This window comes from Homarus americanus, unplaced genomic scaffold (assembly GCF_018991925.1).
Source record: "Homarus americanus isolate GMGI-L3 unplaced genomic scaffold, GMGI_Hamer_2.0 scaffold31037, whole genome shotgun sequence".
Classification (NCBI taxonomy): Eukaryota; Metazoa; Arthropoda; class Malacostraca; order Decapoda; family Nephropidae; genus Homarus; species Homarus americanus.
This window is the reverse complement of record NW_024722227.1, coordinates 6,169,108-6,186,924: the sequence shown is the minus strand read 5'-3', so window position 1 is coordinate 6,186,924 and position 17,817 is coordinate 6,169,108. Positions and strand designations below refer to the sequence as shown.

The window sequence follows — 17,817 nt, the reverse complement described above, 5'->3', positions numbered from 1 at the left end:
TTATTTATGATAAATCATACACCATAAGTGGCTGATCACAGTAAAATATATGGACAGTGACAGGTGCCAACAGCATTGTCACGATTCCAATCCACATTCCTCTTAAGCCCAGCTCTATAAGTTTCAGTCTCCATAACTTTAATATAAAAAGTTATTATTTAATCTTGATACAGTACCTTGTTTTACTTAAATTTTCATCATATGTAAATAGCTTCTGTCTTAAAGAAATTTTTCATTAGCCTTTAGCCTGAAAGAACACATAAGAGAGAGGGAGGATGATGGGGTAAGGAATAAAATACCATTCCTTACAGTTTATCCTTTGATTCTCAGGTTCACATTCGAGACAAGACCTCAGTGAGGACAACATGGACCTTTGACTTAGTGATGGTGGTATGGTTGTACCCTTTATCCTCTACACCCCCAAAAAAGTTAAACCTCCTCATCATGAAGTTTTTTCACTTCTTCAGGTATAGAGGGGGTTACAAATGTCCTTCAACCGAGTGGTGGCCTCATGGTCAACTTTGGTGGCTTGGGACAGGTGGAACAACTTAAAACTGTCCAAGTTATTAATGATGTCCCCATTGCGGTGGAAATCAACTACGATGACAATGGGGTGTGGGGAATCATTTCCTACGTTGAAATACAACACATGGAAGTGAAGGAAATGTAGGAAATGTTACAAGAGGAAAGAGACGACATAATCGTGGAACAGAAACTTAGCAGACTAGATGGAAAAGCCACCTCAGCTGCAGTTAGATTTCTCCACCACCTTCCAATGACTGTTACACTGGGATGGGACACCATCTCAGTGAAACCTTACATACCATGACCAACCAGACGCTTCAAGTGACAGCGGTATGGTCCCCCAGCTAAAAATGCAAGGCTACAGAGGACGTATGCTCGAGATGTGCATCTTATGGATACCAGCATACCCGAGTGCAAGATAAAAATCAAGAAATGCGCAGCTTGTGGGGGCCCTCACACCTGCTCTGACCGGGAGTGTTCCAAGTGGAGGGACAAATGTCAGGTAGCCAAGGTGAGATACGATAAGACGATGAGCTACAAGAAGGCTCTCCTTGAAGTGAAAACAGGAGAAAAAGAGAAAGAAAAGAAACAAGAACTAAAGAAAATGGAAGAAAAGAAAAACATGAAGAACCAGCTATATTAACCCTTAAGCCCTGAGTTAGGGGATAAATCGAGAAAAAATCAACTTTTCAAAAAATAAATAAATAAATAAATGAAAAGAAAAGAAAAAAATGGTGGGAAAATAGGCGGACGTTCTGGTACGTCACCCGGGGTGCGCTAGTCTGACATTCTGGAGTGTCACCCGGGACCTCAGGGTTAAGACTGTCAGAGTTTATAGAACTGTACACAGACCTAGAAACAGACCAAATATTTGTGGGTGGAGTGTTCAAAAGAACAAAAAGACCAAGAACAAAAGGAAGAGAACATAAAAACAACAAAACTACGGCCGTAATACCCTTACAGTTGACGGCCAGCAAATCAAAGCAAGCAAGCAAGATTCTCAAGTCAAATTATATACAGTACAGTACTGCATTTTCCATTACTGAAGATGTTATAATATTTTTTTTAAATTGTACATCATCAGAGGCTGATCATACGAGATCACCATAATGAATCCATAATAAAAACAGGTACAAAACTGGATAACACGGCAACACCTTGACCCACCCAACCTCACACCTGGTCACATACACAGCATCTTCCCCCCCATTGTTTCTGGCTCTCATTGGGCATAATGTACTTTTATTTTCACCACATTCACTCTCAGACCCTTTACCTTCATTCTATCATTCCATTTCTTCAATTTCACCACTAACTTTTCAATATCGTACCATCAATTATCAGCATTAATTCCCAGGGAAGGGCAGTCTTAAAGTCCCACGATAAAACTCCAGCACCATGATAAATAGAATGGAGCTCAAGAAAGACCACTGAAGGATGCCTACTTTAACCTCAAATCCCCCATTTTCTCACCATTTACTCTAACAAATGTTTGTGAGCCCTCATATAATGTTATAACTACTCTTAAGAAAGTACAGTGCTTCTTAATTCCTAGCTTTCTCACTGCCCTCTTTACTACTTCACATGGTACTCTATCAAATGCCTTCTCTAAGTCTATGAATATGAAGGTAAATTTTCTCTCCTTTCCTAGATACAGTATTTCTCTTGTAGTGACTTGGCCATTAATTATGCCTTTGTAGTCCCCCCCTACCTGGCATAAACTCCAACAGCATTTGTTTGTTTATTCTCCCTTATAAATTTGAAAGTCACTCTTTCTACAACTTTCACAACCTAATGTAGCAGCTTCAAGCACCTATAGTTCTTGAGTTCAAGTGCATCACTTTTACCCTTGTAAGTACAGTACAGCATTCACAATCTCACTCTCCCTCCAGTCATCTGGAACAGTACATTCCATTATCGTCTGATGCTTTGAACATTTCTGCAACTATCCCTGAGCGTCCAGCCACCTTTCCATTCTTCATAATTGTCATCAACTTCTTTCTTCACCCATTCTCTTTCATTCCTTGGGCATGGTCTGCGTACTGGATCTATTATCCCTAGGTTGCCCATCTCATTCATAATCCTCATTCAATAACCAATCACAGTATTTTCTCCGGCCATCCTTAATTTCCTCTCTATCAACAACCACGACACCATGGTTATTTCTTACACACTGCTCACCAACAATATCCTTGTTCATACCATTCAAGTTTCCAGGGCAATTCTCAAAACCTCTCCTCTTGCATCTGCCTTATTCAATATACTGTAACTGTTCAAGCTTCTTAGCCCTGTAAACCTCTTTTCTCACCCTACACTTGGCCTCCAGGTACTCTTCCTTGTTATCACCCATCTTCCAAGCCTTATACAATCTTCTCTTCTCCTTTATCACTCTGTCTACATCTTCATTCCACCTGTTACTGCCTGCATGGCTGAGCCCTTTGTCCAGCCACACATCTTGTCAGCTGTGCCCAGTAGAAAATCCTTTATTTTGGCCCAGCATCTTACCACACTATCCCTCTTACCAAATGTTTCCAATCTTATGTACTTTCACTTACACAAGCTCAGGATATTGTTGCCATAAAAGTTGAGGAACCTAGCAAATCGTATGAAATATAAGCAAACACATGATTAGTAATATAAAAGCAAAAGACAAAAAACTTTTACATTGCAACAGTACAAGCTGGTAAAACACAACTCTTCATTGGTTAATAAAACAGTCAGAACTGGAATACAGTATGGTAATGTACATAGAGCTAACTAATGCAGCTAAAGAAGAACGATTTACTCACCAGAAATGGATAAACTCCACTTATAAAAGTCTTGTATATTGTGGAATTTCTCTTGCAGTACCTCCATCTTGATGACTGTTCTGGAATGTTAACATGATAACAATTAGTTGAAAGTTAATCATTTTATCATTAATTTAAATGCAGTGGATATTTTCCCGTAACCGGCTAAGTTCCTACTAACGCTATTTTACCATGAGTGTCTTCTGATTGGCTAATCGTCCATAGCCAGCGAACAACGAGAGAACAATATTTGACCATGACACTGGCGGCATTTGACCTTTATTTTGCCGTGAGTCAATCGTTGTGTAGCTGTAAACATACCTAACCAGAATGAGTTGTTAGATTTTTTTTTTCCACAGATGTTCTTATCATTATTAAAGAAGCGACATTTACTAGAACCTAAGAGAACCTGACCTAACCAACCAAAGAAACCAACCTAACCTTGCCTAACTTCTTCACCGGGGGGCAGACCCCCCCCCCCTCATCATATTATACAGAAAGTGCTTAGCCAATCCGAGCATACTCATGGTAAAATAGTGTTAGTAGGAACTTAGCCAGTATACATTACTGAAGTATAAAATTTTGAGGGGTTGATATCCATGGATGAAGGAGGTGGGTCAGTGTCATCTTAAAACATAAAAATATTTCCTAATTAGCATGGGCATGTGTGTACCAACTACTAAATCATTTTTTTTTCATATAATTATGAGTACAATAGTTAAAAATGGCCATCAGGGGCCCAATGTGGTGCCTTTGTGGGCATTACTGTCAGGTCATCACGGATATCAAAACAGCAAACTGGCCTCACCTGACAGCATGGTCAGAATCAACCTATTGCTGGTACCATACACATAAGAGGTGTCAGTGATCAACATTGATTTAAACAGTAATGACATGGGTTAGGTCAGCTGGTCCCTGGGGGAGGATTTGCAGCAGTGCAAAGCACTCAGGCCCCATAATACTAGCCAAGGTTGATCTTTTTAACTCATTTCAGGTATCCCAAACTCCCGTCCCTTCCCTCCCACTTACACACTTTGGCAGGGGTGGACAAGTTACTGCCCAAGGGCCGAATTTTGCCAGCCAGATTATTTCTGTGGCCCGCCATTACATGTGGCAATGTAGAATTTTTTTTTTTAAATCTTAGAAAGGATCAATATTTAGTGGGAGTTGGCCACCCATAGCAGCAAGACCGGCTTATCACCTGCTGACCTGGCCTTGTGAATACCCCATGTATGGTTATCCATAGGGATTAGGCAAAGGAAGGTCAGTAAATCCTTACCTGAGACACCCATTCTTGACCATATGACCTGGATGGCCACACCCACACCTCAATATTGTGTCCCACACTGACCTGGGCATCCAGCACCAACACCAGAGAAACTCGGTCTTCTCTCTGCTTCTCACTTAAGAGGACGTTATTGTGGTTTTGTAGAATTTGTACTTTGTTGCCCTCAACCCACAATTTTTAAGTGAAAATGAGTGAATCTAAGAAGAGTAAAGCAGAAGCAGTGTAGAACATTTAACAAGGAATGGACTTCTAAATATTTTTTTTACAAACATGGATGGAAAAGCAGTGTGTTGAATTTGCAAAGAAAGTGTGGCAGTGCAAAAAAAAATTACAACTTAAATCACCATTTTGAGACAAAGCACTCCAATAAATTTCTGATGAAGAATGGAGGAAGAAAGCTAACAAGATGGTTGCTCAATTACAAGAACAGAAAAGAGTTATCAAAAAATAATTTGCATCCCAGGATGATATTGCAAGAGTGAATTATGTGATTGCACACAAAATTGCCCAAAACAGCAAGCCATTCTCTGAAGGAGAATTTATAAAGGAATGTATGGCTGATTCTGCCTCTATTTTATGTCCAGACAAGAAAAACCAGTTTGTGAAAGTAAGTTTGTCAAGGCAAACAATTGTAAGACATATAGAGGACATCGCTGAGAATATGTATCTGCAGTTTAAAGAGAAAGTGAGGACTTTTGAACACTATTCACTGGCACTTGATGAAAGTTGTGATGTCAGAGGCATCACCAAAAATTTTGAGATCACAGAAGAATTGGCATAAATGCAGCCACAGAAAGGAACAACAACTGGAGAAGACTTATTGGAGGCAGTAAATAACTGTATTTTGAAATTAAGAGTAAAGTGGGGAAAAAAAATGGTAAATGTGACCACCGATGGAGGGCCAAATCCGACAGGTAAAAATTTTGGATTGCTGAAAAAAAAATTCAAGGTCGTCAGAGAAACAAATGCAAAACAAAATATTGTCTTTCTACCTGCATTATTCATCAAGAAGTCCTTCGTAAGAGTGTTTTAAATTTAAGCCATATTGTGGACAAAGTTGTAAATGTGGTTACCCGGTAATTACATTCGAGCAAGAGGATTAAATGACACAGTTTATAGATTTCCCACAGTTAAATGATGAGAAATGGCTCTCCAATTTTGCATTTGCTGTTGATATCATGGGTCATATGAATGACCTAAATTTAAAGCTACAAGGGAAGGGGACTTTTGCACATGATTTATACAACAGTGTCAAGGCTTTTATGAAGAAATTACTTCTTTTGTCTCATCAGATAACAAACAAACAATTTGCCCACTTTGCAACCTTACAACATATTGCAGTTTGTGATCAAAATGTACAGAAGTACCGTACTCATTGCAGCTACTCGACTTGCATGCCGAACTTTCACGCCGATTCCAAGATTTAAAATTAATTTAAAATGACCTATCTTTGATGTGTTCTCCCTTTTCATTTGATGTTGACAAAACCCCAATTGACCTAAAACTCGAGCTTATTGACCTGCAAAGTGATCCTCTGCTTTCTGAGCAGATGAAATCAGTGCCTCTTCCCAAATTCTACACCTCTCAATGACTGTGCATTTCCTAAACTAAAGGCTCATGCCCAAAGAATGCTTGTGCTGTTTGGATACAGTGGGGTATGCTATAACGAACGGATCCTACTACGAATATTCCTATAACGAACGGTTTTACCTATAAAATTGAGAATGCTATAACGAACACGGATGAATACGGGACTATTTCGCCTGGCGCATGAATATTGTTGTACCGCGACCCACAACAAGAGCGTCAGGCGACATCTTTGTCTCATTGTGTAGCCAGTGCACCACTGTTATTGTTGAAATTTCGTCTTTTGATGTGGAAATTCACGTTATTTGTATAACTATTTTGTTATACATGTATACAATTGTAACAACGAATTGTCCAAAGCAAGTGAGAAAGCTAATAACCCTTGAAACTAATTAAGAAATTATAAAGAAACGTGAGAATGGAAGAAGCATTGCGAAACTTAGTGATGTATGGGATGGCTAAATCGACTATATGTACGATTTTGAAGAATAAAGAGGAGTTAAAAACTGTGCAAGTGGCAAAGGGAATCTTTAGACTTAGCAAAGCAAGGTGTAATGTGATTGAAGAGATAGAAAATTTACTCTTAGTGTGGATAAAGGAGAAAGAAATGGCAGGTGGTAACATTAGTGAAGCTATAATTTGTGAGAAGGCTAAACAATTGTTTGAGGACCTTAAAGCCAAGACTCCCAGTGGAAGTGATAGTGCTGTGCCAGTGTTTAGGGGTACCTGCATGCTGAATAACACTAAGGTAAGATAAAGTACCGTATTTTTTACATTTTCCACAGAATTTTTTCAGTGTTAAGTGGTTGTATTTGGGGGCCTGGAACGGATTAATCCTATAATGAACGAGGTTCTGGAACCAATTACGTTCGTTATAGCATACCCCACTGTATATATATATATATATATATATATATATATATATATATATATATATATATATATATATATATATATATATATATATATATATATATATATATATATATATATATATATATATATATATGCATATATATATATATATATATATATATATGCATATATATATATATATATATATATATAAATATATATATATATAAATATATATATATATAAATATATATATATATATATATATATATATATATATATATATATATATATATATATATATATATATATATATATATATATATATATATATATATATATATATATATATATATATATATATATATATATATATATATATATATATATATATATATATGCATATATATATATATATATATATTTATGCATATATATATATATATATATATACAAATCCAGGTCGTAAGTCCGATATGATATAGATAAAAGATTTTAATTTTTTTTTTTTCAAAAAAAAAAAAAAAAAAAAAAAAAAAAAAATTCAATTTTTAAAAATCTACAATGAAATACAGTACACTAAACGTAAAAAATAATGAGGAATGGATACAGTACAGTAAAAGTAATAAATAATGAGGAATGGATACAGTGTGACTGAGCACTTACCTTAAATGTAGTCAGCTGAATGCACACAGGGCCCCCATAATTTTCTGTTTACAGGATACATGGAGACTATATTAATTGGAAGAAGCAGAAGAGGAGACAGGGCTGGGTGGGTCATCAATGTCGCTTCCTTCAGACAGGTTTATGTACTGTGGTAACTTGCTGGTTGAAGGTATTGGATCATCTTGAGGGAGTGAAGAGGCAGCACTGGTGGGGCGTGAGGAGCCAGTACTGGGGGACTTCTTGAAATAGGTGTCCAATTTAGACTGCACAGTTTGCTTTTTCTTTTCATTATAAATTTCTCTGTAGCAAGCAAGTGAATCTTGGATCATTCTGTCAACTTTGGCATAACGCTCATAATTTTGATCCATGTCATCAAACATTTGCATTGCTTTATTAACTGTAGCAAATGCCTCTGCCATATGTTTCACTGAAAACTTTTTGGGGGGTGCAGGCTCTTCTTCTACATTTTGTCTCTCTTCTTCCTCTGCAACTTTCTGTGCATCTAGTTCAATAAGATCCTCGTTACTGAGCTCTTCTGCTACACTTTCAACCAACTGTCCAACATCTTCAGTATCAATTTCTAACTCCAGCTGTTTACCTAAGTCCACTATCTTGTTACTAATATCCAAAATAACTTCACTTTCATTAAATCCTTTGAAACTGTTCACATATCTTTTCAGGATTTTCTTCCATATTCCATTCATGCAATGTTTTGTAACCTGATCCCATGCTGCACTAATGTTCTTTATACATGACAAAATGTTGTACTCCTTCCAAAACTGTCTGAGCGTTTTCTCACCTTCAGTAGCAGCAACAGCCTGAGCGAAGGTCGTGCGTAAATAATATGCTTTAAAGGCAGAAATAGCACCTTGATCCATGGGTTGGATGATAGAGGTAGTGTTAGGTGGCATGTACACTACCTTAACATCAGGGTGCATGTCGTCCAGGTGTGGTAGGTATCCCGGAGCATTATCCAAAATCAGCAAAATCTTGAATGGAATCCTTTGTTGCAGACAATACTCCTTGGCTCGTGGAATGAAACAAGTCATGAACCAATCCTCAAATAGTACTAGGGTCATCCAGGCTTTCTTGTTACTGCGATAAAACACTGGCAGTGTGTGCTTGCTGACATGTTTAAAAGCCCTGGGGTTCTCTGAATGATAGATCATGAAGGGCTTTAGCTTGAAACCAGCAACATTCCCCCCCAACAGAAGTGTAATTCTGTCCTTGAATGCCTTGAATCCGGGCATTTTTTTTGCCTCTTTGTGGATGTATGTCCGGTCAGGCATGCGTTTCCACAATAATCCAGTCTCATCCACATTGAATATTTGCTCTGGCAAATAATTCCCTTCCACAATCACATCATCTAACTCCTCCTTAAAAGCTTCGGCAGCACCAACATCGGCACTAGCTGCCTCTCCACTCACCTTAACATTGTGTAGACTGTAGCGTTTTTTAAATCTATCAAACCACCCTTGACTTCCTGTAAAGGTTTGATCACATTCATCTCCTGCCTGCTCCTTCAGGCTTTGGAACAGGCTTCTTGCTTTAGCCTGTATGGTTAGAACACTTAAGGGTACACGCTTCTGCATCTGGTCTTCTATCCATATCACCAATAATTTTTCCATATCGTGGATAGGACCTTGTCTTTTCTTTGTTATTATAGTTCCCTTTATAGGTGTTGTTCCTTTCACTACTTCACGAATACGTTCCTTGTCCTTCAGAATAGTGGATATAGTCGAGTGTGAGAAACCTAGGTCGTGTGAGATCGTTGCTACTGTTTTTCCATTCTCATACTGTGTTATTATCTTCAGTTTCATCTCAAAAGTAATTGCCTGTCTCCTTTTCCTTGGAGTACCACCAGCACTCTCACTTTTACGCTTTCCAGTCATTATAAAGTCAATTAAATACAATAATAACGAAAGTTCACAGCGCGATCAGTATAGGATACGATAGCCAAACACAAACAAAGCGCTCCACTGAGTGAGTGCAGCCACGAGGCGACCCAAGGCACCCCTCCCTCTCGCCCGGGACGGAAACGTTTCGGTATAGAAAATGCGCGCGTCATTTGAAAAATTTTTTGGTCACGGCGGTCGCAGTCGTATGTCCCGTATGGACGTACGGTCAAAGCAGGTCGTAAGTACCATTGGACGTAAGTCCGTATAGTCGTAAGTCGGGGTTTAGGTGTATATATATATATATACATACATACATACACACATATATATATATATATATATATATATATATATATATATATATATATATATATATATATATATATATATATATATATATATATATATATATATATATATATATATATATATATATATATATGAGCAGACATTTTTGGTAATGAAGCTGAATAAATCAAAACTTAGATCAGCAATGACTGATGATTACCTTGAACAAGTACTTTTCATTGCAACACCTGACTTCAATAGTCTGGTTAACAATCATCAGCACTGTCATTCATCCCACTAAGTACCGTAAGTTAAATATTCTTAACAACATATGAACAACTTCAAATATTACGTAATTACCGGGTACATATTAGTCTTTTGACTTGCCTTTATTTGCTTATTTTAAACCATTAAAACTTAATTTTATTACTTTTTATTTATCAAGAAGAACCAATAAATATTAAATTTTATTAATTTTATTTATCAAGCAGAGTGCAACAATGACAATGTGGATCAGGGACAGCTACAATCAGACCTGGACGACTCCACCCAACCACCACCTCCCTAGGGAAGCCGGAGAAGCAGGATTAGCTGTGATCAGACCTGACCAACTCTACCTTACCACCACCTCCCTAGGGAAGAGTAAAGACAATGTCTCAAGAGAAGATGAATTTCAGCCAGCAAGATCGAATCTGTTCTATTATGTTTATGTACTTAATGTACTAAATATACTGCACCTTAACTCTATATTATTACTAGTAGTATTAATAGTAGTATTTGTATTAGCATTATTATTAATAATAAAAGAGACAAGCTAAGAAGTGATGTATTTATTTACCCCAAATATCTGTGTCTGTTAGTACTTAATATTTTCCTTACATCCTATAGTATATACAAATACCCTGTAAAAGGTTTTACTTTGTGCAAAATATTATGCATTTGCATCTCTATTAAGTCTGTGGCCAGCGAAGTGTACCACCATTCATGAAGTGGCCTGTCAATCAAAATAATTGCCCACCCCTGCCCTATGGGATAGATCAGAAGCAACAATTGCTCTTGTAAAGGGAGGACACATCTGGAACAATGTCTTCTGTCTACCATCTTTGATTTCACACACCCATGGAAGGAGAGAAGGAATCCAAACTGCCTGGCTATAAACTCAACTAGAAATCAGGGGGCATCCTGGGAATACTGTACCATTTTATAGTACTGTACAGTCAGAATGAGAACTGAAAAAAATATGGTAATAATAATAATTGTTTTTTCAGTAAATTCACCATACAAGTTTACATTTGGCTTGGCATGTACCGTACTGTATACAAACTATGCAGGTACTGTATAACTATCCCTCGTTTAATGAATAGGTTAGATACCTGAAAAACCATTCATTAAACCTTTGTATGGCAGAGTGACATACTCAGGCATTTAAGTCTGGCTAACACCAGACGATTTTATTCAGCTGAGAGGAGTAGTCCACTGAGAATGGGTCCCTCTGAGAATGCTACACCAGAAAAATTCCAGGGAAGTGCAATTTTGGTAATATCCGTCCATTGGCTGTCCGCAGGTTTTCAATTTGCAATATTCCAGACACAAAGACTATAAAAATCAAACACATGACTTCATATCATTTCTTGTGCAAATCAATATTAACAGTACTGTATCTGACAAATTTCTAGGCATAAATTTCTGTACCCGCCATGTTGCCAGTCACTTTCCTCCTCTCCTTGCTTTTCTCGTCCCCTCCCCCTCTTTGCGCCATGACAACCAATGACCTTCAAGTATCGTGTCATGTGACTTGGTTGACCAATCATTTTGAAGCAGCCATTTTGAAGGCTTGTGATGGCATGCAAAAAGTACTCTCTCCCTTATCTAGCTGTTATTCTGTGAGTTTATGAGAACGACAGAAGCATCCAAATATTACAAGATCACAGGTTCCTACCAACATCAAGACTGTATCCCAAGTGTGGAAATTGTTTACTCTTAAGAAAAGACAGAAATTCTTTTGTTTGTAAGCATAAAAGTACCAGATCACCCAGCTGTATCCTCCACCATAGTAACAGGTAAGCTCCAAACAATGGTTAGGTTAGGTGAGGTTATGTTATGTTAGATTAAGTGAGGTTTGGTGTTTTGGTGTTTTATGGTGTTTCACTCAAACCTGACTGCCATTTTGGTGCAAATTAGTGGTTCCTGTTACAAATGAAAATCCTCTTTTTTTTTCTAAACCACTACCTTGCACAAGAAATGAAGGTCAGATATGAGTAAAAAAAACACCATAAAACACACAAAAATAATTTTGTATCAAAACCTGAGGAAAGCCAATGGACGAATATTTGCAATAATTTTTTCAGGGGATGAGAAAATGTCTCCATACCTGGAAATCTCTCACACCAGGGACCACACAGCATCAATTATTCCAGTCAACGGGGAGATTAATGCTGATAATCGAGTAGTTTTTGTTTGTTTTACCCCAGTGTTGATAACTCGGGGAGTTCATATCTTCATAATCATTTCTGGCAGAAATGAAAGTCATTCATATGAAACACAATAAATAAACAGTATAAAAAACTAGTTTCTGTAGTAATTTCCGTGCATGGTCACTATGGAATACTGTATTTACCAAAACCAAACCTACTGTAAACAGTAAATTTGCAGTTTCAACCATAATTTGTTTTTTCACATGATATTTGTTCTGATGCATACGAATTTGATCCACAATGGAAACATGGACAAGGTTGATTTTAATATATGAATAGCGTGAATATTGGGTGCACATAATCAGGTCGTTACGTTACTCATACTGGTCTTGTTTCCTTATGGTCGTGACTTTTTAAACAAATCTATCCAGAGAATCATTAACATACATTAACATAACTAATTGTATATGCATTGGCCAATATTCTCACTCTTCATTCTTTTATATCCTTACCGCTACTGTACTGTATTTCATTCTTGACGTTCACATGTCAGAAGAAGAAATTCCTGACGATGTCAGCCACTACGTAGAACAAGTTCATTATACCGAAAGAAGTACCAAAGAGGAGCCCCGAATTATATACGGTACTGTACACTAACTGATTTGTTTACAAAAAGCTGGAGCTGGAAAATCAATCTGTTTTTATGTATGTCTATATTTTGTTGACTAATAACCATTTTAAACGTTTACATCACCCAGTTTCGGTTTATAAATTCAAACTGCGGTCAATTTTCACTAATGCACCAGTCTTTGTTTGGATATTAAAAATATGTTTTTCCGATGTTATTTGATGAGTTTCGAACAAATTTTATATTCATTTCAGCCGGAAATCAATAGTTTTTGAGACCCCCCCCCTCCACCCTACTCATCAATCTTAAAGATTTTTTTTTCGAGTGAATCACATAAATAAAAAACCAACCAACCAACCAACCAACAAACAAAACCTAACCTAACACTATTTTTCTGTTGAAACTCTGCAATTTACGTAAAATAATCTCTATCACAATGTCAGCACAGCTCTTTCCACCTGTTCAACCATATCTGGTTATTATGGTACTGAAAAATCAAATCTCCGCTCCCAACACACCCACGCATTGTTCATTGGCTAAGACAAAAACCTCTTGCCCAATTATCATTCTCATATTGCTATAGCCAATGGGAAACTCCCACACCATCCCCCGCACATGCGCTGTAGACGCTTAAGAAGCATGATGGGTGGTCAGACCTTCTCTGTGAGGTGTAAACAATTAATGGGGGCACTTGTGACTGACCAAATCTAATAATATTGAAAAATTTATATCTTGGTTATCCTCAATTTCCGGCTGAATTGTCTAAACATTACGACAAACATATTAATAACAGCGAGAAAAAGACTGGTGCATGACTGAAATTTCACCGAAACTACCAAATCTATTGGCCTGAAATCTGTAAATTACAATAAAGTTATTCTAAACCACAGTGTGAAATATATACTTGTAGTACAATGTTTGTGTAACGGAATAACATACTTATGTAATGAGATGCAACCATTTTAAAGTCTGCATTACATTTCACTATTTCACTGCACTTCAAAGCTAAAATACATAGTATATATACTAATAGGTATGGATTATATCTTGAATTGGGTGTAAGTAATCTTGGGTATGACTTATCTCGTGAGTTGGGTACGAGATGACCCTAACCCGATCTGACCTATCGTCGAGCAGTGCAACTTCTATTCTATACAACAAGTCTTCAAAATGGCTAGGACCATGATGTATTACTATTCTCAGCAACTGGGAACTATTATAATATAATTAATTGCAAATAAATGCACATTCCCATCTCTCAATACAAATTCTGAAAGCGTGAAAATGATACCGCTTCTACCTCCTGACAAGACTTACAAATCAAATATTTACCTTTACACTTAAGCTCTATGTATACCGGCAACTGAGGAATAAATATTACCAGGTTAGTTTTGTGAAGAGATAAGATTATAAGGGAGAGGCGCCGTTATTGACTGGCCCGCCCGCAACCTGTCAGACGCTACAGACGCTTGTCGTTCAACTACATATCCTACATGTTCAATCTGTTTTTCTAATTATATACATAATTATTTATAGAAATACTTCAGGTTTCTGTTGATTAAATGTAAAATTTATATAATATAATATCATTCGGTTATATTTGATTCATTAATTTCAGTTTATATTATTGGTTTCATAGTTGAGCCTTGAAATTATCAGAGACTTCAGAGATGCGCAAGGATACATTCAATTAAATTGTTTATTCCTTGATAGAGGAAGCGGAATCCTAGTGCTGTCACTAGGTACCCCTGTACGATAACACCAGAAGCATCTGGCAAGTGTCACAAGTATAAATGAATATTATAAAGGGACTTACTAAAGCCTAAGGACGGAAGGATATTCCTTTAACACATTGCAGTGGATTCCTCCCTACAAACGCTTGTCGCTGAGTAGCCGACCCCAGTGTATGAGTCGTGGTCTGGGTCAGTGCTCCTCAAAGTGTGGTCCGTGAACCATCGTCTGCCGGTACGCGGAGAGTTTTCAGGAAAGAAAGAAACGATAGACACGTTCCACACCACGTGACACTGCCGGGACATCTGACTCGGTCTTTTTTTTTTTTACATTTTCATTGTAGTTTTTATATTTATTATGGCTATATTTTTCATTTACTCACTCATGTTAAAAGTCATTGCTATGCAATTAACGAATGCGATATAATGAACAGCAAAACAGCGAACTGAAATACGTATAACAACACCTTCATGATGATGTGGCGTTTGACTCTGTGGGAACCACACCTGGGGATATCAATAGGGCGCATCACCTTGTGTTACCAGAATTGCCACGTTTCTCGGCCACCAGTTACGCCATATCCACCCAAAACATAAATCTTTTTATTTTAAGTATGGTAGTTATTTAATTTCGGATAAAATAAATGTATGCATCCCATTAAAAGAAATGGCCGATTTTTTACTATGCGTGCCAGCCGTGAAGGGTGTCACACAGCTGGCAACCCTGCTATTCCACACGTGTGGATCAGCAGTCTGTGATGTCAGGTCACAGGTCAGTGGTTAGTTACCATCAAGAAGTGGAACAGAGAGCATCATACGGGTATCTGCGTGTTTGTCATTTGGGACCCCATCCCAACCCACTGATCTGAAAATGTAAGTACTAATAATCTTAAAGGCCGGTTCACACTATTCCTGTGTAAATTTGAAAAACAAAAAATTATTGTGGGACATATCTCAAAAGATTTTCCTGAGTAGGCCCCGGGATTGGCTCGCTTGCCTCGCCGGTCTGTGGCACATTGAAAAAAACCCATGCCGGCCCGCCACATCAGATAGTTTGAGAAGCGCTGGTCTAGGTCAACCAGCGCCGCCTTACATGACGGAGGTCAACTATTAAGCCACGCCTACCTTCGCTATAAAAGACCTGACCTCGTGGTGACCTATCTCTTTCTACCTAAACCAAAAAGCCAGTAATGATGCTTGGAATATTTTAATGAGTAAGGGTCCCCTCACGCGTTTTTTCAAATTCAAATATGATTTTTCTCAGACTTGAAATTTGTGGGATTAATTTCAGTAATTAAGTAATATCCAGAAAAACATAACAACACCACCCAATCACCTGAGTGAAACCAATAGTTTATGGTCATCGAAATAAAGGGACAGAAAAAAAAAATTTCATTAAAATATTCCAAGCATCATTACGCTAACACTAATTATTCCGCAATCGAACTTTCGATCATAGGACCGAATCAGCATCTTCAGGAGTACCTATATTGTGATTTTGAACAAAATCGTGATTTATCGCTGCTTTTGTTCGACCCTGGAAAACGAAGGGTCCCTCTCTACGCCGCTTTTTTCACCCAAATATGATTTTCTCTCAGACTTGAAATTTCAGGATTAATTTCAGTAATTAAGTACATCCAGAAAACATAACACCACCCAATCATCCAGAAACCAATAGTTTAAGTAATACTGAAATAAGTATTGAGAAAATTTCATAAAGAGTTCCAAGCATCATATGGCCACTAATTATTCCGCAATCGAACTTTCAATCATAGACCGAATCAGCATCTTCATGAGTACTCTATATCAGGATTTTGAAACAAAATCGGCTGTATCGCCGCTTTGTTCGGCCTCTGAAAAAACGCCAGAAGGGCCTCTACGCTGCCACCCAAAATATGATTTTTCTCAGACTTGAAATTTGTTGATTACTTGTGATTGGCACATCCAGAAAAACATAACAACAGCACCCAATCACCTGGAGAAAAACCAATACACACAGGGTTTATGAAAGTACTGAAGGGTATTGAGAAAAATTTCATTAAAATATTCCAAGCATCATTACGGCCACTAATTATTCCGGCAATCGAACTTTCTGATCATAGACCGAATCAGCATCTTCAGGAGTACCTATACTTTGATTTTGAACAAAATCGCATTTATCGCGCTTTTGTTCAACTTGAAAAACGCGGCGGGGACCCTTACGTTGCTTTTTCACCCAAATATGATTTTTCTCAGACTTGAAATTTGGTGGATTAATTTTGCACTATACATCCAGAAAAACATAACATTCACCCAATCACCTGAGAAACCAATCTTTTGGCGAGTACGGAAATAAGTATTGAGAAAATTTCATTAAAATATTCCAAGCATCATTATGACCACTAATTATTCCGCAATCGAACTTTCGATTATAGACCGAATCAGCATCTTTAGGATATCTATACTGTGATTTTGAACAAAACGATGATCCCGTTTTGTTGACTTGAGAAAAACGCTGCGAAGGGGGACCCTTACGCGTTTTTTTCACCCAAATATGATTTTCTCAGACTTGAAATTTGGTGGGATTATCAGTAATTACATATCCAGAAAAACATATTAACACCACCCAATCACCTGAGAAACCAATAGTTTAAGTAGTACTGAAATAAGTAGGCCTATTGAGAAAAATTTCCTTAAAAATATTCCGCTAATTGGCTGACAATCACTAATTATTCCGCAATTGAACTTTCGATTATAGGACCGAATCAGCATCTTCAGGAGTACCTATATCAGATTTTGAACAAAATCGCATTTATCGCTATGAAATCTGTCTCTGAAAAACGCGTAAGGGTCCCCTTATGCGTTTTTTCAGCCAAATATGATTTTCTCAGACTTGAAATTTGTGGATTAATTTCAGTAATTAAGTACATCCAGAAGAAATATAACAACACCACCTAATCACCTGAGAAACCACATAGTTTGCGAGTACTGAAATAAGTATTGAAAAATTTAATTAAAATATTCCAAGCATCATTACGACCACTAATTCGCAATCGAACTTTGGAATATAGGACCGAATCAGCAACTTCAGGAGCGCCATCAGATTTTGAACAAAATCGATGTATCACGTTTTTGTCTTCGATTCTGAAAAACGTAAGGGTCCCCCTTAT

General features: G+C 37.4%; 1 protein-coding gene across 4 annotated transcripts in view; it reads right to left on the bottom strand.

Moving 5' to 3' along the window:
- Positions 1 to 14,407, bottom strand: part of LOC121862340 (elongation of very long chain fatty acids protein 4-like) — a 43,707-nt gene extending 29,300 nt beyond the window's left edge. For 2 of the 4 annotated variants that reach the window (XM_042360557.1, XM_042360561.1), the window contains exons 1-2: positions 14,320 to 14,407; positions 3,315 to 3,394 (exon numbers count right to left, since the gene is read on the bottom strand). In XM_042360557.1, the coding sequence (XP_042216491.1) occupies positions 3,315 to 3,381 (67 nt within the window). In that variant the 5' untranslated portion in view covers positions 3,382 to 3,394; positions 14,320 to 14,407. Of the gene's footprint in view, positions 1 to 3,314; positions 3,395 to 12,267; positions 12,407 to 14,270 lie in introns of all 4 variants that reach the window. The other 2 variants (XM_042360559.1, XM_042360560.1) reach the window with 2 other exon arrangements.
- Positions 14,408 to 17,817: the final 3,410 nt, after the last annotated feature.